This window comes from Podarcis raffonei, chromosome 9 (genome assembly GCF_027172205.1).
Source record: "Podarcis raffonei isolate rPodRaf1 chromosome 9, rPodRaf1.pri, whole genome shotgun sequence".
Classification (NCBI taxonomy): domain Eukaryota; kingdom Metazoa; phylum Chordata; class Lepidosauria; order Squamata; family Lacertidae; genus Podarcis; species Podarcis raffonei.
The window spans coordinates 37,611,965-37,635,851 of record NC_070610.1 but is presented as its reverse complement, the minus strand read 5'-3'; the positions used below and the strand labels follow the sequence as shown (position 1 = coordinate 37,635,851).

At 44.9% G+C, this 23,887-nt stretch overlaps 1 protein-coding gene across 3 annotated transcripts; it reads right to left on the bottom strand.

Moving 5' to 3' along the window:
* Window positions 1-3,592: 3,592 nt before the first annotated feature.
* Window positions 3,593-23,431, bottom strand: NPY1R (neuropeptide Y receptor Y1). Of its 3 annotated transcripts, none has more exons than XM_053402943.1 (3): window positions 22,936-23,431; window positions 8,049-8,918; window positions 3,593-7,927 (listed from the first exon to the last, which is right to left on the bottom strand). In XM_053402943.1, exons 2-3 carry the CDS (start codon window positions 8,742-8,744, stop codon window positions 7,469-7,471), a joined length of 1,155 nt encoding a protein of 384 aa, XP_053258918.1. In that variant the 5' UTR covers window positions 8,745-8,918; window positions 22,936-23,431; the 3' UTR covers window positions 3,593-7,468. The 3 variants fall into 3 exon arrangements, with proteins under 3 accessions (XP_053258918.1, XP_053258917.1, XP_053258919.1); XM_053402942.1 differs by lacking the exon at window positions 22,936-23,431 and adding an exon at window positions 21,486-21,905 and having other exon boundaries at window positions 8,049-8,716; XM_053402944.1 differs by lacking the exon at window positions 22,936-23,431 and adding an exon at window positions 21,486-21,593.
* Between the last annotated feature and the right edge of the window lie 456 nt (window positions 23,432-23,887).

Sequence of the window (23,887 nt, the reverse complement as noted above, 5' to 3'; positions counted from 1 at the left end):
TACACACAGCATGGAGTTCCACCCTCACTTTGGATTATTTTTGGGAGCTTGTACGAAGCCTGCACTGACGGCCCCTTATACAGCTCAGCTGATGAGCAACTAGTCAACACCCTGTTATGAGCGCTTACTGGGGATCCTTAGGGACTTCATTTGGTCCACATTTTTAAGTGATTTGCATCCTTCGATTTACACCAACTTCCAAAATTTGTGATAAAGTTCTCAGCTCAAAAAAAGTGCCAAAATTCAAATTAAAACATGTATTTACTAGGTTAGAGTGCAGACATAAAAGTGCACGTTAGGATAAAATGCCTATTAAAATACACATGGGGGGGAGAGATATGTTAAAATATAGTGGAATTTTCATGTGATTTTAAAAGAAATGGCAAATTGATGGGAACGTAGGACAGAAAAAAATTACGAATGATCATATTAAAAATTGACACAGATGGAGAATAGAATGACCTGTCCATCCCTAGAGCTTCTGTCCAGCTCCACCCTTGCAGACATGTACCTGGGACCCCCACCCACGAGGAGGAAAGCAACTGGGGAAGAGGGGCTAAGTGGGCAAAATGCTGGAGCATTGTTCAGTACAGTGGTACCTCAGGTTACATATGCTTCAGGTTACATATGCTTCAGGTTAAAGACTCCGCTAACCCAGAAATAGTGCTTCAGGTTAAGAAATTTGCTTCAGGATGAGAACAGAAATCGTGCTCCGGCAGCGCGGCAGCAGCAGGAGGCCCCATTAGCTAAAGTGGTGCTTCAGGTTAAGAACAGTTTCAGGTTAAGAACGGACCTCCGGAACAAATTAAGTACTTAACCCGAGGCACCACTGTACTGCAGAACTATTTTGCTCAGGCCCTTGAGATGCAAGAGAGTAGCACTCCTTGAGTCAGGACCAAGAGGGTGGCATCTGCAGGTTTCCAGGGAATGGAAGAGAAATGGGGCAGAATGAGAACACCATGCAGATGCAACTCTGTTCCTCATGGTTTCAAGTAGCAATGAAGGAGAGCAAAGGATCTGCTGACTCTTCCAGGAACCTGAGCAGCTGCAAGCTGTGCTGTTTCTCCTTAATTCAAGCCAAGACATTAGTGCCAGTTGAGTGTGTCCTACTCCCAGAATGGGGTTAATCTTCAGTGCATTTGCCTTTTATCCTTGTACATTTTCCTAACCCCATCACATAGGGCAAGGCAGAGGAATATGTAACCCTCCTGAGATTGTTACTATAGCTCCCACTATCTCTGATAGCTCCATCTGGCTGGGGCTGCAGGGAGTTGAAGTCCAACAAAATCTGGAAGGTCACAGTTTCTCCATCTTTGATGTAGTGAATCAGTATATGACTTCAGGTAAGAGTTTAACTTTGTTTACTGGATTTCAATAGCCCAGGCATACTGAATGCAGAGTCTTGTGCAGCAAACTGTTTAACCAGAGCAGGAGGGAGAAGAAGGGTACATGGTAACGTGAATATTTAACTTTCCATTATGTTCTCTGTTTAGCAGATAACATTGTCCTAGAATATGTTAACTCGTAAGAGTATGATGTAATAGTGCAGCTCATAACAACAAGGCTCAATGAAATATGAGATTCAGGGTTAAGTTCAGGTTCTCTACGCCAATTTTGTCTGATGTTACTTGTAGTGTTTCCAGACATACCAAGGCCTAGGGACTGAACACATTTCCTCGCTCTGATTAAGAAACTACTCCAAATACATCAAAGACAGCATTTTATTTTATTTTATGCCATGGCTGATTTAGCACTAAATCTGAATCGAAGCATAAATATGCCACTAAGATGGCAGAGGAAGGAAATGCAGTTTCTGTTCTGGACTGAACCACCCAAACAGATTCTGCCCTAGCCCAGTCCGCCAGTAAGAGCAGAAGCAATCAACACACTCCCCATATCATTTCCACTACTGTCAGGCATGCTAAGGGGAGCTAGGAGACGACTATTGGTCAAATGCGCTGTCCCAATGGGTTCAGCGAGAGAATGGCCACACTGCCTTTCCTATAAAGTAGTGACTGAACCCAGAGGTGGGATTTTACTAGGCCCAGCAGAGTGAGACGACAGGTAATGGGGGCAATGAATGGTGGTGAGTTGAAATACAGAGCTGTGTGAACCTGTCTGACCTGCCCTGGATCACCGAAACTAGCCTAGTGTCCTCAAGTGTGGTGGAGGATGCTGTTCCCTCAGCTGTGTTGAAGTAAGATTCAGTTACCAATCTGGTTTGGTCTGGTACCTGGGATGCGAGAGGGCGCCATCTTGTCTTTCACCTCAGGAGGCAAAATGTCTTAGGCCAGCTCTAAAGGTAAAGGGTAAAGGGACTCCTGACCATTAGGTCCAGTCGTGGCCGATTGGGGTTGCGGCGCTCATTTCGCTTTATTGGCCGAGGGAGCCAGCGTACAGCTTCCGGGTTATGTGGCCAGCATGACTAAGCTGCTTCTGGCGAACCAGAGCAGCGCACTGAAATGCCGTTTACCTTCCCGCTGGAGCGGTACCTATTTATCTACTTGCACTTTGACGTGCTTTCAAACTGCTAGGTTGGCAGGAGCAGGGACCGAGCAATGGGAGCTCACCCTGTCACAGGGATTCAAACCACCGACCTTCTGATCAGCAAGCCCTAGGCTCTGTGGTTTAACCCACAGTGCCACCAGCTCTACACCCAAGCAATCACCACTCATGACATAACCCTCCCTCTGCCTTGCAAGCAGGACCTAAATTAAGACCCATTCAGTACCTGCAGCTTTTGAGTGCCATGGAGCTCTGGAAAGTGCCTATTCTGCAAAGTGCCTCTCTGGGGGATCTGATATAGTGCAGTGGATTTGCTGTTGGGAGTGTTTTAACATTGTGCCACTTGTGAGAAATATAACCAACGCACTGTGAAACTAGCTGTGTGAGCATAAGGTAGGCTGTAACGGCAAATTGCTTTGGAAACCCACAGGAATTTCAAAAGCACTTTGCAGCAACACTGTTTGTGGCATGTGTGTGTCAATTGCTGAAAGACACAAAATTCCACTGGGCTACTGTGAACATTTCTTCGGATTCTAGGCATAGCATGCTGCACTCCAAAATAAGCTGAGAAAGGTAAATGGTTTTTAAATGAGGATAAATAAACAAGAGATTATTAGTGCAGAGACAAAAATCCAGCAACTGCTAGTTGCTCTATTCTACTCATAATACTAATGGCTCTCTCTGGGATGCTAACACAATAATTCATAACAGCAATGATAAATAAAAGCCCTGGCATGCTATAACTGTCCTGTGATAGCCTATTGTAGCCTAAACAAATACCTAACGAAACTAATGAAATCTATAAAACTTCAGTGTGGTTTGAGGCCGAAATCAAATGCACACCAGACTGGGAGTAAGCCCCCATGAAATTAGTGGTTCTTGCATCAGAATAAACCTGGATGGGACTGGGCTTCACATTTGACTAGTTTGTAGCCTAAATGTTCTTTGAAATTTGAAATACAGACATGGATGGATGGAACCAGCGGTTTCCCCCTGACTGTGGCTATCAGAATTAATGACTTTGTTTGCAGAATGAAGAGCCAATATTTGTGAGTTGATCAAAATGTCACAAAGAACAAATCAGCAATGTACATTGGTCTACATTTTATGTACAGTATTGAGAACACAATGAAATGATAACTGGACTGATGTTAGTACAAGGACCTACTGTATGATTTTTGCACTGTATGAATGCATTGTTCAAAATATTGCACAAGGCACAATTTAGTTTGAGATTTTTCAAGACACTGGAGAAAAGTTAAGTATTTTAATCTCATAGGCATTTATTCTTGGCAAATTTATAATAATATATAAAGTTCATCATCATTATTGGTACAAGTATGTCCGTTACTTATACTAAATTCCTTGGTCACTGCATGGATAATAACAAGAACAAGAACGAATGCCTGACCTGGACCCTTGGTGATTATTGAATTGACAGGCACAATCAATATATAGAAATTTTAACAGCTGTAAGAAAACAGTGTCTTTCCATTTGCTTCAATAAATTTATGTCAACACAGATCCCACAACCCAACTCTGTAACTATATATACTGAACACCAGAAAGCCTTCTAATATAATATAGTTATCTACAAGACTGTACAATACATTGTTACCCTGCAATCCAAAGCTCTGCAAGAGCCCAACCAAGCTCTGAGTTTTGTGTGAGGTGGTGATGGCCCAATCACTTCAGTGTTGCGGGGGGGGGGGGGTGATGCTACAGGTGCACACGCCAGCCAAGCTGCTGCGTAAGACATTTTGCGCTGAGGAGGCCTAAAAAGATGTCAGTTATGGGGAAATCAATGCAGAACAGTTGGAATCTAACTAAAGTAGCCTAATATGTTTATAGTTATGTAGCAGCATTACCTTTTATTATGAGGGTGTGACTTCAAAAAAGGGTTATATAAGGATGTAACTTGGGGGGGCAACCCTCCTTGTCAGTTAGCCCAGTAAAGGGCTCTCATTGACAAACAAACTGCGAGGAAAATATCAGTTTATTTCTTAAGGAGCTACTGGAATAAAATACTAGATGTATGTGTGTGTGTTTTTTCTTTACATGGCCACAAATAAAAGGTCTATTTAGCTTGCCTTGCAGTCTTATTGGTGGTGGTGAGGTTTTATGGTGACTGCTCTGCCATATCCACAGCCCCACCAGCTTATTTCATGGTGGTTGCTCTGCCATGTCAAAAACCCTGCCAGCGTCAGCTTTCCACCACCATTTGGTTTGGTTTGGTTGTTCATTCCCTTCAACTGATATCAGTGAGGGAGGGAGGAATCACTATGCCATCTTCAGGGCTGGTATAGTTCTTTGCCCTTTTCAGGGGCATGTCAGCAAAATGAGGCGACCTTGGATCTTGTGTCTCTAAGCCAGGCACCCCCAAACTCGGCCTTCCAGCTGTTTTGGGCCTAGCTAACAGGACCAGTGGTCAGGGATGATGGGAATTGTTTTGTAGTTCCAAAACAGCTGTAGGGCTGCCGAGTCTGAGGATGCCTGCTCTAAGCCCTCCCCCCCCCCAAATTATCCACATTCTACCTGCCCTCTTTCACGCTTAACACCAGTGGGTATCTGTGCCCACAGATCTTAGCATCTTCTCGGGTAAGGTACATCACCACAGAAAAGCACTTGCACCACTTCAAATGGTCCCTTAGCAGGCCTTTGGCCAGCTTTAGGATTGCTTTGTTCGTATTTTAAAAGCAGAGGATCAACAGCAGTTGCATAGGGAGGGTGGGAAAGCCATCGAAAGCCAAAAGAAAAAGAGTAGATATCATTTCCAATGTGTGACAAGGAAACCCCTTCATCAAGGTGTTGTTGGTTAAAAAAAGAGAAATGCTTCTGAAGGACAGGTTGATAGGGGAGGGTTTTCCAGAGCAGCACACCTAGGCATTCCATTTCCTCTTTTTATTTTATGGGGTGCTGTCTACCTTGTGGCTACAGCCCTGAACATTTCCCCAGTTTTATGTGAATGAGACAGCCCTGGCTTGTGTAGATTGCTATGGTGCACCATAGCTGCCAGACAACAAAGAGCCTCAAATAATCAAGTTAGTTTTCAGTCAGAAATCACAATGGATGCAGTCGCTGCCACTACCTTTCAAGACGGTTAAACCATGAAAATCTGGTCACAGACCATGAGCATAATTATGCTACCGAATTAGGCTAATGACTACGAATGGTATCAAGTCACTGGAACATATTTTATGTAATAACCTGAGATGCTTAGAAACAATAACAGTGGCTAATACTGCCTATTAGGTCGTGAGTCAGCCTGCATACTGAGTTAATCAAATGTGGCGCCTCAGAATTAGGACTTAAGTCCTAATTTACCATCTCAGTGTGCTTTGTCCCTGTGTACATTTGTGTAAATTGAGCTGCCCTTGGGATACAACTAGATGTGGCATTAGGAGACCTGGGACCAGAACTCCTGCTCTGTTTTTTTGTTTTAAAGAAAAGGACTTTAATGGCAGCTGTGGGGTCAGGAGACTCTAATCAGGGCTGTGGGACTGGGCTCAGGAGTGATAAACCTTGCTCCCTGCCTCATTTTCCCAATTAAACACCCACACAGACATTTAAGCTGCTAGTTACCCTGTGGGGAAAAATATACGGGTACAGGTAGTTTCTTTACAAAACTCAGTCAAATATATTTGTGGATACTGCTGTCAAAGTTACTGTGTGTATGAACTGCACAATTTTAAGACCCAGTGACTTACGAGAGAGGGTGTTAAGCATGTAACCAACTATCACCAGTATAGATATTAAAATAATAGTTAGGATTACACATCCCACCCCATGGATGCTAAAGGGTGTGATGTGTAATCCTAACAATCCTTACCTAGAGGAAGGTGCCGCTTAGCCAGGGTGATTTACTCCCCTTGCATGTGTGCTTAACATCGGGGCCTTAAAGTGCTAATCCTAGGCTGGACTGGGTCCACGACTGGCTATTTAGTTCTGTTAATCCTGTTCATTTTTCATTTTGAATTACACACACCTTTAAATAACTCAGACGCAGTTAGCGAATCGTGTAAATTTAAGTATAATCTGCAGGTTTTGGAGTAATACTTCAATGGCAGTCTGTTGCTTCTGACACAGGAAGGTATTTTCTAAGACTAAGGCTGAAATCCTTGCTTCTGAGTTAACACATGGTTAGGATTCTGCTGCAAAACAGCTGCTCAAAGCAGAATGGCCTGATTCTGTTTAGAAGTGGGTTTATGCTAAAGGCTTGAGTCTTATGTGGGGTAGGGGGCCCATGGTAATCTACCCCATTTACTACCATTCCTCTGAAAACATTTATTTCCCCCATTCCTACAGTAATGATATTGGGGGGGGTCCCATTTTTTTCTAATTGCTTAGTATGGGGAACAGATACATAGGAATATAGATAGTTATCAAGTCGAGACAGCTGGCCCATCTGTCTAACTATTTTCAATACTAACTGGCAGAGGATTTCAAAGATTTCAGGCAGAAGTAGTCCTACTTGGAAATGGCACAGATAGATACCTGGGAACTTCTACAATGAAAAGTATATTTTCTACCACTGAGCTACAGTCTTTCCAGGTATACCTGCAAGTATTCTTTGGGCAGGGAGGATAAAATCTGGGGAAAGAAGGGGTAACACCTCCCCCCCCTGGAAATAGTATGCATTCCCAATTAATATATACTCTTTTAAATAAATACAGTTAACAAATTTAAAGGCAGAAATGTATCAATGCACAAAGAAAAAGACTCAAAAACGTTCTTTTGATGAAGCAGAAATAGACCCAACTTTCATTATATATTAGGGATTAGATAGATTTACTCTGGTTTTTACAAGCAGCAAAAAGGGGATAGGGACCAGCAGCAGTTGAACCACAGAAATGAAAGTGACAGTTTAAAGTTCCTCAGTGAGGGAGAGGGGAAGATATTGACTTCTTTAAAGCATTGTGCTTGATCCCTGAAACTATATCATCTGTTGCGGGAGCTTTGGGAGCTATAGTCTTTCATCGTCACTGTCACTAATTTTCTTAAATGCAATGGGGCTCGCTTGCTTCAAAGAGGTCTTTGAAATGTCTGTATGCATGGTGGACATGGCTATCGTCTCGTAGTCATCATCCCTAGGGTGGAAATCGCAGAAGCGAAAGAAAACCTGCAAATCCCTCTGGAAGTTTTTGTTGAGGAACCCATAAAAGATGGGGTTCACGCAGGTAGAGATCATAGCCGTGAGGTGACAGATCAGGAACAGCAAATTGTGGCTGCAAGAAGCAACAGGTAGAATTTCATGGTTCCAGTCAAAGACTGTGTTAAAAACGGTCAGAGGGAGCCAGCACACCGCAAAGGCCACCACAATCGAGATGAGCATGATGTTGATCCTTTTCGTTTCAGTGGATCGGTATTTATTGTCTCTCATCTTATCCATCATGTTGCTCCTCCTTTTTAAGCGCATGTATATCTGCGGGAAAACAAAAATTCAAAAACAACTGTGTAACCTAAAACTGTGGATCCTACAGGCATTTCTTTGGAGGAAACAAAGAACGGGTAAGACACATCACGAAAACAAGATTCTCTCTTACCTTTAAGTAGCAAATAAATATAAAGCAAAGGGGTCCCAAGTACTGTATCACCAAGAGAGCTGTGGTATACGCGAGCCTGATTGCCTCCAGTGGAAAGGAATCCAAGCACACGTACTTCCCTTTGTATTCCTCTATTGTTAGATTGGTGAAAGGTTCGTCGGTCAGTATGTGATACACCAGGAAAGGCAAAGATGAAGCCACCGCTAGAGTCCAGATCGCAGCAATCCCTATGTAGGCATGTCTGTTGTTTGGCCTCCAGCCACGCGGGTTGATAATCAGCTGGTGGCGCTCAATAGCAATGAGGACCAAAGAGAAAACCGAGACTGTGATGGAGACGCACTGCACAAAAGGGTTCAGCTTGCACATGGCCTCACCAAAGACCCAGTGGTCCATTAAGGTGTAGACAAAGGTGAAGGGAAGACACATGATGGTGATGAGGAGGTCCGAAAAGGAAAGGTTGACAATGAGGATGTTAGTCACGTTGCGCATCTCCTTTTGTTTTAAGATGATGATGATCAAGGCCAGGTTCCCAGAGATGCCCAGAAGGATGACGGCCCCGTAAGCCAGAGCCAAGGTGAACACCATCGCCAAAGGCACGTGACAGTCTTCATCCTCAAAGTGAACGAGTTCAGAAGCCTCCTTTGAGACATTCTGAATGGAATAGTTTCCTGCCGAGGAAAGAAGTGATGAATTCATGTTGGGTTTCCCCACACGCACACAACAATCTGGGCCCACGCTGAACAGTGGTCTGAAACGGCAATCGGTTTCTCAGAAGCACATTCAAGGCGTTAATGTTGTTCTCCTTACACAAAGAACAGGCTCCCAGCAGAAGCTGCCACAGAAATGTTCATGCCATCAATAATGCACAACCTGCAAAGGCAAAAATAATGCACATGGATTTTTCTTGGGTTTTCAGAAATGGAGGGAGGTGTTTTGTACTTTATTGGAAAACCAGGGACCTTCTTAATCACAGTGGGAATATTTATTCCTCCTCACTGCCAGGAATAGGCTATTGTTTTCTATTATGTAGTGGCTGTTTAAACCTGAATTTTCACTGCTGAGGTAATATTCAGAAGGGACTGTAGGGTTATCAGTTGCGTGTCAAGGCCCCAAGCCAGCCCCCCATAAGAAATAAATTCACACTAACACAGAATTTTGGTTTAAGTTTAATGGGCAAAATTTAGGCCACAACTTTATTGATTACAGTAAATGTATTGGCTTAGGCATTGGCAATAGACTATATCTGACTCCTGCCCACCTTGCAGGGAGTCATGAAAGGGTAAACCACCGAAAGAGGTACCACATTGGGGGAACCCGCCTGTAGCTCTCCTCCATGTTCCCAGAGGCCTGGCATGGCCCTAGCCCCTCAAGTGGACTTCGGACAAGATCCAGGCCCCGGATTCCTTTAACGGAATACCCTTGGACATGGAGGGGCAGGCGATGGCTGACCTGCCCTCCCCCCCTCCCACATCAATAAGCCAATGCCTAACCGCCAAACCTTACAAAGTTGTGACGATTGCTAAGAGGTAGGTGAAAACCATGTGGCCAATGCCAGTCTGCCAAATGGAAAAATTCCTACCTGGCCCCCGTCCCAAGACAGGTGACCAACCAAAGTCCAAAGCAAGGCCAGAGGACACCTAAAATAAAAGGGCGGGTGGATGGGTGTTCGGCAGCACGAAGCAGGTGCACAGCACACGATGCGCTGCCGCTCATATACCACCCCCACCCCCACACACAATCACCTCTCTCAAAGTGATTGGCCAAGGAGGCCTGGGATGATTGTGATGCCACCCTGGCGTGGAAGACCTCACTCCACCTACACTGGGGGGTGGGGTGGAGCTGTATTGAGGGCCTGCCCACAACCAGGATTTTTTAAGATGATCCAACTTGTCATTCCCTACAGCAGGCGTGGCTAACCTATGGTGCCTCCAGATTGCATTGGAGTACAACTCTTATCATCCCTAACCATTGGCCATGCTGATGGGCACTAGAATCCTACAACAACTGAACGCCCACATGCAAAGCTCCCCTGCCCTGCACAGAGACAATATTAATTAGACCTACATCTTTGTACCCAGAGAAAGGATTCCTCTTTGCATAAAGCTTAATTGCAATGCACTGCACCCAAAGACAACAAGCAATATCGGGTTGACTCACAGGCATCTGGCTGAAAGTCGTTCCTGGGTGCGTGTTCCCAAGGACTTTGAGACAATAACCACGGGAGATCTACACATGCTGCTAGTTTTAGTGCCCAATGTTAAGCATGTTTACCCAGAAGCAGTGCTGGATTAACACACAAGCTAAGTAAGCTGCAGTTTAGCACCCCCTAGATACTAAATTTCAACTTTTACATACATTATTTCAAAATCAAAAGGAGCAGGGTGAAGAAATTCTGAAACCAGACATTATTGTTCTGTTGTGTATATACTTAATAACTATGCAATTATTGGTCATATCACGTACAGAAATAACCACAATTAATATCAAAATTTCATTCGGCCAGGTGTCCATAAGCCGTCAAAGAGCACTGGTGGCAGACCATACCAGGCTTGACTGCAGAAAATATTTGGCCTAATCATAAATTAGTCTCATGTCTCATTTCAAAGGTTCTTTTTTTAAAAAAATCATGGAAGTGATTTAATTTTGATGTCATGTGTAGAACACACCTAGTGCATGTTGTGTTGTTTCTTCCAGTGAATAAGTGTTATAAGTGTTCTTGCGTTGCTGGAACACAAAGTCTTCAAATATGCTAACTAAGAAATCATAAGGCAGCTTCACTGAAAGTTATTCCACATGCAAAAAGGCTTATTGCAAAAATATTCGTTTTAGTTAGATTGTTTCGTTTTTGGCTGCCTCCTTGCCTATGTGGTGGAATGTCTGCAAATATAAAAGCGTGTTGTTTCAATTTTCATTGTCCTTTCTGTTGAAATAATAAACATTTTTGGGTAATGCTCTGGGGCCTCTTAAACTTGACACAACCCTGCTCAGAAGTAAGTACTACTGAGCTGAAATGCAATTTTCTGCCAAGTAAGTGTGTCTAAGGTTACAATAGCACAGCCTAACATAAGAGAGCCTCAACAGGAAATCTATCATTGTGCCAGCATAAACCCGCAGATGAGTTATGATTAAGAATGATTCCATGATACATTCATCTGCATTATTTTCTGACACTCAGTTCAAGGGTTTAGCTGCCATAATTTGGAATTCAGACTGCACGGTCACATATAGGAACATTTCTATAGACCCAGAGCATACGAGATTCCAGCAGTAAACACAGTTTAATGATCAAACCGAGTACTTCTTGAGTACTAACAAAACAACACATAACACATTCTTGGCCAGTTCAAAGCACTTATTCATTTGGAAAGGTCATGGAGCAGAGAAACACTAAGCAATCATCAATCTCATTCACATTAGGAATAATATTGCAGGTCACTGTGAGAAGCTCAATCCTCAAAGAAATCAAATGGAGGGGGCCAGCCCACTGAAAAATTTCCAGCCACCAGTCAGGCTGAGAGCTCATGAAAGTTCTCTCAAAGGTGAAGACTCCTTGCCCTTCAATATCATCCTAATGCAGGATTAGCCAATGTGGTGCCCTGCAGAGGTTGTCACAGAATACAACTCCCATCACCTCTGACCATTCACCATCCCAGCTGGGGCTGATGGAAGTTGTAGTCCAACATTGGGTCACCACATTGCCTACCTAATGTCCCCAGAATTCAAAGACCATGATCAAGATGTATTCCTTGGTTCTTCAGTCACATTGCAAAAGCATGAAGTTTGACATGCGCTGCAGGGTTAAAATGACAAGCGCCTAGAATTCTGCGTACAGATATAGGTTCAGATGATTGAAGTTAATTGCTAAGTATTTCATTCCAATAGATGTTGCTACAGGTTTCTTTTGTTTTTAAATTTGTTCCTGTTCTTTATATTGTAACGTACAGCAAATGTCAGTGGAGCAGCACGGTTCAGAATAAATTCCATGCACATACAAAACTGAAAACATTTTAAAGTGACTCTAAGGAGAGGGGTTAAAATGACTTGTGACCGACCCAGCTGAACACAGGGCAGTAGATATATATGATGGTCCACTAGAGGTGTGGTAAACCTTATGGGTTTGCCTCCTTTCTGCCTGCCTGCATGAGATCTCAAAGACAGAAGGGCACGATGCAATAGACTAGTTGTAAATGCCTGAGATATAGATAGATGATGATAGATAGATAGATGATAGATAGATAGATAGATAGATAGATAGATAGATAGATGATAGATAGATAGATAGATAGATAGATATAGATAGATAGAGATAGATAGATAGATAGATAGACAGACAGACAGACAGACAGACAGATATAATGGAGCTATACTTTCAGCTCAAGGATCTAATTAGCTGTGATAAGCACCTGAGTGGCTGTCACACACACACCCCGCCCCCCAGATCTCCTTGGAGCTTGCTGCCACCTTGTCAGGCCCCTACACAGTGGTGAGAGGATGCTACATTCTCCATCCACCTCACGAACCACCACAGCACAAATCCTGTGCTTTGTGCTTTGGATTCTCTCCCCCCCCCCCACAAACCAGCCTCCCTAAGCCACCCACAATCTGGACTGGGATCACAGCCTGAGGGGGAGGGGAGAGTTAACCCTTTCTTTCTGAACCTTTTCCCTACCAAGCCCCCACCCCACCCCCGCTACCTTTAAAACAAAAAACAAAGCCATATTGTTTTTCTGAGCTGGATCATGCCCCACACACTTTTAAAGTGGAGAATTCCAAGCACGGCTTCAGAGAGAGACACATTTAACTTGCCATTGGGTTTGGCACTGATCTAGTCAGTGGTGACTGGTGCCCATTGGGACAGAAGGCAAGGAGACCAATAGGCAGAGCCTGATGATGATAGTTTTGTTCCCATCCTCCTCCCTGCTGAGTGCTACAAGGGGCAGGATTCTGACAGTCAGTGCTACCCCCTGGAGTGCTTCTAAGTAAGTAAGCATGCAGGCAGGTGGGGACTGACTGAGGGCAGAGTGAGGCTGGTGCCCCATTCATCCTAATGGGTCAACCTCCACCATATATATATTTTGTGTTGTGACCTCCTCTGAACCTCTTTCTTTTTCTTTACTCCCCTTTACTCCCACTTAAAAAATAATAATCCTTTTGGCTATGCTCTTTTCAGCTACCAAGGGACAAGCGCTCAGTGAATTGGAGCAGAGTTACTCCAATGGTTCTTGAAAGCAGTCTCCTTCCCTAGTTAATATTCCAGCTGGCCCCTGGAAGAACAGTAGGGGGGGCGAGCACAAATAAGCTACCCTGGTTGCTTTCATCTCTGGCAGAACTGCTGTCTAGCAGGGATAGGGCAGCCACTGAGGAGACAGGAACAAAACGAAAAGGATTCAAAATTAAAGAGGATTTGAGGGAAAGAGCAAATCAATATTTATCCATGGAACTCAAATACACACACAACAGAGCAATCTCTTGCCATTTATGAAGAGGCAGGATAGAAAGATGGAATCAATGGAAACTTAAACCAGCAATTAATTGACCCACATTTGATGCAATCAATAGACCGCAAAGCCTTGTGGGGTATTTCCCCCCTCTTCTGAAACCTCTTCATGCAACTTAAGTTTCCCCTTAAATGGAAAGGCTTGAGCTGAAGGCTGAGTTTACCAAGGCAGCCCACAGCCTTGATCCATAAGAGCACCTACTTTTCATTGGCTTATATCACAGATGGGGAACCTTTAGCTCGTGGGCCAGAGGTGGCCTGTGGGTCTCTCCAACCTGGCCCATAGCCTCTCCTCCTCAGCCCCTTGCCTGTGCTTAAAAGGGGAGCTGGTGCTAACAGAAACCTGACTGCTGTCCAGTGGGGTGAGAAGCAAATACAGTGGTACCTCAGGTTAAGTATTTAATTCGTTCCAGAGGTCTGTTCTTAACCTGAAACTGTTCTTAACCTGAAGCACCACTTTAGCTAATGGGGCCTCCCGCTGCTGCCACGCCGCCACCAGAGCACGATTTCTGTTCTCATCCTGAAGCAAAGTTCTTAACCCGAGGTACTATTTCTGGGTTAGCGGAGTCTGTAACCTGAAGTGTATGTAACCTGAGGTACCACTGTACAGCTGGAAAGGAAGAAGGGAATAAAATAATACATTCCAGCCATACTAGAAGAGTCACAGTTTCACACACACACACACACACACACACACACACACACACACACACACTTCCATTCAGGCCCTATCAACTTTCAAGGAAGGCACATTTCAGCCAGGCAAAAGTACTTGTGAGAGAACGGAGCAAAACTGGTGAGGTTCTGAGGCTTACGGAGGGGAGGGAAGAGTCCTGAGGATTAGATAGGGAGGCCTACATTCAGCCCCTAAGCCTGAGCTTCCCCACCAGCTTAAGCCCAAACCAGCTTCAACGGTCTTTGGAGCTTGCTGGCTGCCCTGTTACTTTCCTCTGAGTTCTGATAAACAAACTAGCTTCATTTCTCGTGGTCAGCAAATGCAACATAGATGGCAAACATGAAAGCTACAATAGTGGAAGTGTGGTAGAAGAAGACATGGCATTTCAACCAGTGAGGTTATCATTCACCAGCATCCACTGCATGCCCTCCAACATTTCTCTGTTGAAAATAGAGACGTCTCACTCCATAATGATAATTTTACTATTTATACCCCACACATCTAACTGGGTTGCCCCAGCCACTCTGAGCAGCTTCCAACATATATAAAAACCTAATAAAACATTAAACATTAAAAAAAAACCCTTCCCTATACAGTGGTACCTCAGGTTAAGTACTTAATTTGTTCTGGAGATCTGTTCTTAACCTGAAACTGTTCTTAACCCAAAACACCACTTTAAGCTAATGGGGCCTCCTGCTGCTGCCGCGCCACCAGAGCACGATTTCTGTTCTTATCCTGAAGCAAAGTTCTTAACCTGAAGCACTATTTCTGGGTTAGCGGAGTCTGTAACCTGAAGCGTATGTAACCTGAAGCATATGTAACCCGAGGTACCACTGTGCAGGATTGCCTTCAGACAGCATGCGGGTCAAATAACTCCAACATCAAATACCGTCCAACATTTCTCCAATAAAAATAGGGACATCCTAAAGAAAAGTGGGACATTCAGGGATCAAATCAGAAACCAGGATGGCTTCTGTAAATCCGGGACTGTCTCTGGAAAATAGGGACACTTGGAGGGTCTGCCACTGTGGTGTGTCTGTTTTTTTTAACAGGAAGCCTAACACAGGAGGTAAGATGAACCAAGCGCCCAAGCAAGGTTTCAATAACAGGACTTAGACTTGGACTAGAAAGCAGAGCCTCTCAGCATGGAGAAAAGGTGAGCTTCTCCATTTAAAAGAAGACCTAACCTGGGGGGGGAAACTGTAAAGACCTGATGAAGAGAGCACAGCAGAGGTTATATTTTCTGAGAATGCTCCGGAAAAATAATCTCTCAAAGGACCTGTTGATGGCATTCTACCATTGTACTGTTGAGAGTGTATTAACTTATGGTCTGTGTGTGTGGTTTGGGAGCTGCACAGTCAGGGGGAAAAACAATGCTGTCCAGGGTTGTAAAGACTGCAGAGAGAATAACTGGGTGCACTCTTCCCACCTTGGATCAAATCTATGCTCCAGGTGTCATAAGAACATAGCTGTCGTTTCCCTTTTTTAAAGGGAAATTCCCTTATTCTGAATAGGATTCCTCGCAAGAAAAGGGGGAAGTTGACAGCTATGCATAAGAAAGCTGCAGAGACAGTGCAGGATAGTACGCACCCCGGAAATTATCTCTTTCAGCTTCTGCCTTCTGGAAGAAGGCACAGGGTTATAAAGACTAGCCGCCTGAGAAACAGTTTTTATCCAAATGTGATTTTGGTTTTAAACACAGTATAAGGTAGTCTCTGTGGGAATATATTGTATTTAATTATGGAGTATCAGAGTTTTTAGGGGGTTAACCAGGCTGGGATAGCAGGCTTGTTGGTTTCTGAATGTCTGATGTAGATTTTTTCAGTTTCATTGTTCTGTATGGGACAATGACAATAAAGATTATCGTATCGTATTGTATAAAAGGCACCTCATCTATGCATCTAGAGCTAAGAGGAAGAGCTTCCAGGCTAGATGGTGGAGTTGCATTCATGTGCCAACATCCCTCATTTTAGAAACATGTGGTGTGATCCTAAACATGTTTAATCAGAAACAGGGCTGCAAGTTTAGCGAATTTTATCAGCATGATGAATCCATTAAAATATATTGGTCAGCTAAAAAGGTTCCCCTAACTTACTGACCATCAGGTTTAAATAATAATAATAATAATAATAATAATTTTGATCTTGTTGTTAATTTATTTAATTTTTTATTCACCTAATGGCCCCTCTGCAATTTACAGCCAGGTTTTACAGCCAGGTTTTAAAACATGCATTTGTAAAAACAAAAGCCACCAAAAGTTAAACAATTGATCAGAACATAAAATGAACACCATATTCCAAATGGGATGGGGGCTTTATCAGCAACCTAGACTGGTAGCAATAGAAATCTTTGCTTAGCTGGGTCATATTCTCGAAGCTACCAACATGAGTTTGACCAAACTGCGGGAGGCAGTGGAAGACAGGAGTGCCTGGCGTGCTCTGGTCCATGGGGTCACGAAGAGTCGGACACGACTAAACGACTAAACAACAACAACAACAACATTCCATCAAATGCCTAGGTGGAGAGAAAAGTCTTAATGTGGTGCCAAAAATATGTCAATGTCAGTTCTAGGACAGCGTGTCACAGTCTGGAGATCTGGGGATGTCAGGGAGGAACAAAGACAAGTCCCTCTCTACTGCTGCCACCCTCCAAAGCTTTCTCAGACAGGGCAAACAGAGAAGGGGCTCAGAGGACACGCATATGGTTCAGGTAGAGTTTTCTTAACAACAACAACAATTTGCACAACAAAATTGATAAAATGGATGACAGAATTTACTAATAAAACAGCAGATGACAAGCACCATCTTAGACAGGGAAGGGGAATCTGTGTTCCTGCAGATTTTCGTGGATTCCGGCTCCAACACCCATCCCTGAGCATTGGACATGCTGGCTGGAGCCGGAATCCACGAAAATCTGCAGGAACACAGGTTCCCCTTCCCTGTCTAAGATGGTGCTTGTCATCTGCTGTTTTTATTAGCAAATTAGTATATTAGTAAATTAGTAAATATGAAGCATCTATATATTAGAAGAGGTATTCCCTTCTGTGTGACAGAGAAGAGGGAATGCGTCTTCTCAGTGATGCTTGCTGCAACAATACATGTATCATCATCTAAAAATGAATAGGGCATATTATTCCCTTATTTTTTTCTCTCCTTTATGCATATTGAATAATCAATCAATTAAAACTCATTTTGGGCTTTTTCCATGTTTGCACATTATTTAGCTGCTAATACACTTCCCCTCTATTTGAATTAGATGGGGGCTGCCCACACCTGCACATACCTGAATTTGTATATGAGGTGCAGCTTCAGTTCTTCCTGTTCATGCCTGTAGCTGTTCTGTGCTTGTCCCTGTCTTCCAACTGGTTGATACTATTATGCCAGTTAAGTACTGTCAGGGCATGTGTGCAGGTAGATGCATGAGCCTTGTTTTTAATAAACATTTCACCACCCCACCCAAGAAGTGTGCAAAAGCAAATTCGTTCATTCCGTTTTCTGATTTTGTGCAAAAGAAAGAAAGGAAAACAGCCTTTGCGGAGCACACTGGAAATAGTTACAAGAACGGCCACAAAAGAAATGAAAGCAATGAAGAAGTACTGGGTATGGGAAGGGGAAGAGCAGAAAGTGGCAATCGCTCCAATCAACCACAATCACAAAAACAAATAATAATAAGTGATCCCGAGTGGAGTGGTTTGGAAGGGAATTTGCATTATTCCAGTATCAGGTGAGCCTGAATTTACAAGCAGAAGCATTAAGATGGGCATTGTTCAAGGGTAACATCATGTGGACAACACAAATTAAATGTGAATGCAAACAGCTGCAAACACACAGTAAACTGGTGTGGAAGAGCCCATGATTAATCAGTTAAGATTTCTTTCATTGGAAAACTATCCTCCTTCTAGGACCCATGGAGTAAGTTACTTCCTAGCTAAGTATGATTAGTTTTGCAGCCTTACATACTGTTACACATGACCCCAATCTCCACAGCAGTCAAGATTCCAGGGGACTGAGCATTTACACAGGACCTGTGTTTCCTTTGGAAATGAGGCACAGCGAAGAATGTAGTTCATTTACATATATATACAACCTGAATCTAAGCTGGAGGGCAGCAGCATTGGATTTAAACAGACACCTGCCATTTCTCTGCCTCTCTCTCCAGCCCACTGCTTACTAATTCTGTTGAATAACTCTACAACACTCTGCATGAAGCCCACATTACTCCTAACTCTCTATTCTCTCCCTGGCTTTTTGCAACACAGGCAGAGGAGATGTCCCACTCGCTTTGATCCTGTGTTCTGCTATATTACCCCCAGGCTGCCATCTCAAAGGGGATGCGTCTGACTTAATTAACACTTAATTTATGTTGATTCCCTTGGATTAGCATTGTCTCGCACACAGCCTAATCACAGGGGTTAGGCCTAATGCACACACAGAATCTGGCTATTTCCTGCTTCTAACACCCCAAGCCTTTGTTAAATTCTAATACTGCTGGTGCCAGGAATTCAGGAAAAACTTAAACTTTGGTATCAGGCTGCATAGGTGCCACCCTAAACACACTAATAGTGCTGCAACAACAACAACGGTGCAATCCTCTTTTACTTCAGTGGGGCTTGCTGTCAGATAAGAGGGAACGGAACTGCCTCTTTGGAATGCATTCCTGTACCACTTAACTGAGAGTTAGCCTCATTGAACCCAGTTGTTCCCAGTAGAACAGGATTGCACTGTTAAGTAAGGAAAGGCATGGTTAAGATCATGCTGGTGTTTAATATTCACACCCTGCCTTCTTTCCCATCTATCAAAACTTTCCAAAGTTGATTGCCCCGAGCAAAGGCTGGACTGCCAGGCAAGAGCCTATTCCTGAAAGGGAATCTTGATAAACCTTTCTGACCCAGACACAGGCAAATCCTCACATCAGAACACAGGGGTGCCAACTTGAATACAATATTGGGGGGCATAATCGATCACAAGACACACACATGCACACCATTTGAATGGCAATGTCCATTGATGGGGATGGGGAGGGGCTCAAATATTTTATGAGGGAGAGAAGGGACCTTGGCCCCTAGGAGTTGGCTCCTATGTCAAAACATAGCTCAAGAGGATCACAGTCACTGACCAAACTGCAACCCTTTCTGCTTCATTAAAAGGGCAAAAAGCAGGAGGTGTAGACAGAAAACTTACACGGACCCCAATATAGCCCGATCCAGAAACCAGTTAAGCCAAAGGACATAGGATGGGGAGCTGAGGAACTGGCTTCTATGCATGGCAAACTTTTTGACTCAGTGAGACTTGATTCCAAACAAACACGCACACCCAACTCCCTACTCTTAAAACACTTAGAAAAAATCTGTTGAAATCTTCTGAATACATTTATACTATTGTTGTTGGGAGAGGCCTATTATTATTATTAAGTTGTCTGCCTTCACACATTGAGGATGAGATGTCAGGTTGCAAACGATGTACCCTTCCATGGGAATATGCTCATTGAACTCAATGGGAAAAAATATACATAGGATGAGACTAGACATAGTCAAGTGCATCGGCCAGAACGCTGTGTGTGTGTGTTGAGGGGAGGCAGGGAATGCAAGACTTCCAATTTTCCTCTTCAGCCCTTAAGAAGCTCCCACATTAAGTCAGCATCTCCCCCAACCCCCTCTCCCACGCCTTGCATGGCTCCTGAATCCTGGGAAGCTAAAACAGCACCCTTAGAGGAGGGAGGAGGGGGCTAGGATCCGCCTGTCTGTGTGTGGACGCAACCAAGGGAGGTTAGGGAAGTGGGATCTAAACCGGCTTCAATCCGATTCATCCTCACGACCAGTCTGTGGAGTGCAGCAGACGTCAGGCCGTCTTCCTCCAATTGTCTTCCATTGTTTGAGCCTCTTTGCTTTCATGCAACAAAAGCCCCCACTTAACATGGGGAGAACCCTCCACCAACGACGGACCCCCTCGTGGGAATTGAGGAGACGTGGCTAGTTCGTTTCATCTGCTCTAATTCCATCTGCGCTTTTTCTGCGGAGGAGACCTGAGCCTCCTCTGTCTCTTGGTTCTGGGAAAACGGGGGTCATTTATTTGCCACGATCGCCTTCCTTTCTAATACAACATTACCCACAATGCTGTCCTCCCCGCCCCCCGGGTCTCCTGGAGACCTCGTGCGCTCCTGAGCCGACCGGCTGTAACTTGACACCCACCCCGTCCCATCCCACCGCGTCTCTCCAATCGGACCCTCCAGTCCGGATCTGCCCTAAACATTAACTACAGGCGACTCCCTGCAGCCATAGCTGCTGCGTCTGCCGAAGATTCCTAAGGGTCAAGGTTCAGCGGGGTATTTACTACCCCTTCCGTATACTTTCTGGAAAATAAAGGCTTGGAGAAGGACGGGGAACCTCCAAATGTCTCCAACGCCCATCACCCCTGACCACTGGGGATGCTGGCCGGCGAGGAGGGCAGGCCGAGCCCCACCACATCTGAAGGACTACACAGGCTTCCCACTGTTGTCCCTTTCGACGAAAAGAGCGGTCCCACTTCCCTTCAGCGGGTTACCCTAACCCGAAAAGACTCTCACTTCCAGCAGAAGCTGGATGGCCATCTGTCATGGATGCTTTAGCTGAGATTCCTGCTTTGCAATGGGCTGGGGGACCCCAACCCCCTACAATTCCCCTCCTTTCCTCCCTGTATACCAGCTTCTTCCCTATGTTTACATTCCTCCTGGCTGGGAGAGCCAGGCGCGCGGATGAAAGGGGCCAGAGATCGCGCGCCTAGGTCCTTCTGCGAAGCGCTCCGCGCCTCTGCCCGCCCTTTCGCCCTTCGCCGTTGCTGACAGATTCTCCCCAGTTTTTCGGCATCGGCTGGCTTGAAGACCTACAGAACAGCCTTCGGCTCTACTCACAGCTTCTTTCCTCTCTCTTCCAGCAAAAAAGAAAAAGCCCCCTTCTCCCCTCCTTCTCTCCCTCTCCCTCCCTCTCTCTCCGATCTTTTCGGAAGTTTTGGTGGCTTGAGATGCGCCCCTTACAAGATGCCCAACAGGCGCGTCCGACGGCGCTGCCTCGGATCGGCTCGACAACTACGCTCGAAGCGGTTCTCTTCCCATTCTTGCGAAGCCCGGGTCTAGCACGCGTCAGATTGGGGAGATCGCTCGTTTCGCGGGCACGGTCATTCCGTCCAATGTGCAGATGGGAACAGGTAAACGCCTTTAGGGGGTGGGGAGAGATCCGCTGGCTTTTTTTTAAAAAAAAAAGGATAATAACAGCCACAAAAGAGTCTCTCACCTGCATTCTTCCTTTCTTCCAAGCACCATCCTAAGTGCTGAAGCGAGAGGATAAGAGACGGCTGACTTGGGAAGCGAAAGGCAAAAGAAGGACAGACCCGCTGGCATTTGCCCACCACGGATCCCGAAGATTGGGTGAGCGGAGCAGGAGGCGTCCCCCTTAAAGCTGAACTCCACCTTATTCTCCCACTATCACATGACGGTGTGCGGTGCGGGATGTGAAGATCCCAGCACACGCGCCTCACCTTTAAGCTGCACATCTGGAGGTGGGTTGCCTAGTAATTCCGAAATAAATGTAATTAAGTATGGAAACTGCAGGGAAGGAGGGGGAGCGGGGAGGAAAGGGGCTGGGAAGAGCTCTCGGGTGTGGGAGACAGTTTCTGAAATGCTTCTGCAATCCGGATTTTTGTCGGCGTGGTGGTTTGAGAGGCTGTGCCACCTCGTGGCCGAAGCCCGTCGGTGCCGAACCCTTCTCTGGGCATGGGGTTATGTAAAACGATCATTAGCGGGAGTGGCGGCTGGGATGTGATTTCATGTGCGACCCCCGCAAAAAAAAAAAAAACCCTCGGCTTTTTCGAATGAGAAAATTCGACTGATGGAGAGGCCCAAACGTTTTGTGTGTGTGTGTTTGTGTGTGTATAAAAAAATCTATTAGTTAAATGGAAAACACAAAGAAGATGAGCGATCACTTCTGAAATCAACTTACAGAGCAATACAGTGGTACCTCGGGTTAAGTACTTAATTCGTTCCGGAGGTCCGTTCTTAACCTGAAACTGTTCTTAACCTGAAGCACTACTTTAAGCTAATGGGGCCTCCTGCTGCCGCTGCGCTGCCGGAGCACGATTTCTGTTCTCATCCTGAAGCAAAGTTCTTAACCTGAAGCACTATTTCTGGGTTAGCGGAGTGTGTAACCTGAAGCGTATGTAACCTGAAGTGTATGTAACCTGAGGTACCACTGTACATTAGTCCAGAACTGGAGATATGCCATTGCTATGCTGGCAAAACAGGGTACCACATCCAATGTGTGCCCTGCCCAGGATGGCAGGGAGAAATTAGCATAAAATACAAAAGTGATGTGTCTGGGGAAATGCTCCTCTTGGCATCTCTGGAAACTCTGGAAACTGCAGCCCACCAATCCAAAGCTGTGCTGGGCTCAGCGATGCCACTCCCCCACAGAGGCAGCCAATGAACTCAGCACAATTGGGACACACCCATTGTACCCCATCACCACCACAAAATGACGACGTGGAACCCCCTACTCTGTTAAGCCATGGTGATGCAGCTAGCAACCACCCCAATTGCCACCAGTCCGCAGGCATGCTCTCAGGCAAGGCTTTGAGTCCACATGTGTTCCTTACTGTGGCATTTGCCCATTCTTTTTAAAATGTCTGTACAGGGGGAGAGAAAGAGTTAATAGGTAGACCAATAGAAAAGCCAGAGGCAGAGACTACCTGTTTATAAAACGGCTTAGCCCGAGGTTTGGGTTGGTTGGTTTTAGTTAGTTGGTTGGTTGGTTGGTTGGTTGGTTGGTTGGGAAAGGCAGTTGGGAAAGCAGTTGGCAGACAGTTGGAATTAGAAAGACAGTTAGTACAGTTGGTTCTTGAGTGAGGGGAGGTAGAAGAGTTAGAGACAGGATAAAATAAGACTAAGAAGGTAAAGAGTAACAACGTTTTGAATGCAGTTAAAGTTTATTTGTGTTTGCAATAAACTACACTCTTCTTCGTTAACTTAAGAACCTGACTGAGACTAAGTGATTTACCAGGGAGGACCTGGTTGGTGGCAGTGGATTAGTGGTGTACAGGTCAATAGTCCGTGAGACGACCAGGGGCTCCGTACGAACGCCACACTTACAACTACTGTTTTTCAGCAAACACACACAAGGGAAGAAAGAGAGTCCACATGACATAGTATCTATATAGCTCCCTGGGCAGACCCACACGCCAGCAGACACATTGGACAAGAGTGCAAGACCCACCCAGGGTGGGGCTAGGAGACACAGCAAGTGCAGCCACAGAACATATGAAAAGCCTGCTGGATCAGGCCAGTGGCCCATCTAGGCCAGCATCCTGTTCTCACAGCAGCCAACTTCTTGGAATTCAAAAGCATACTACCTCCAGCCATGGAACAGACTGGAACAGAAACAACATCCAGCGGCTCATTGCATAGGGCAGCAGAGGGGAACCTAATGAGGTCCTTGTGTTTTGATGGCCTTCCTAGTTAGCCTCCGAGGCTAAATGGTGGCTCAGTACCACTTTCCAAGGAATACAGAGAAATATATCACAGAGTAAATAACTGTATGAGGTTTACAAAAATTCATTGACAATAATGTACCAAAAAGGAACCATCCAGTGGTTGAGCAGTGAATTGCCAGTGTGGTGTAGTGGTTAAGAGTGGTAGACTCGT

What these genes read in the sequence shown, in the direction of transcription:
- NPY1R (XM_053402942.1), bottom strand. Translation starts at nt 21,744, where the DNA reads ATGTGCAGCTTAAAGGTGAGGCGCGTGTGCTGGGATCTTCACATCCCG. An exon ending in GGAAGAAAGGAAGAATGCAG is followed by an intron (nt 8,717 to 21,485) that starts GTGAGAGACTCT and finishes TTTCCTCGGCAG; the next exon opens with GAAACTATTCCATTCAGAAT. An exon ending in TATTTATTTGCTACTTAAAG is followed by an intron (nt 7,928 to 8,048) that starts GTAAGAGAGAAT and finishes GTTTTCCCGCAG; the next exon opens with ATATACATGCGCTTAAAAAG.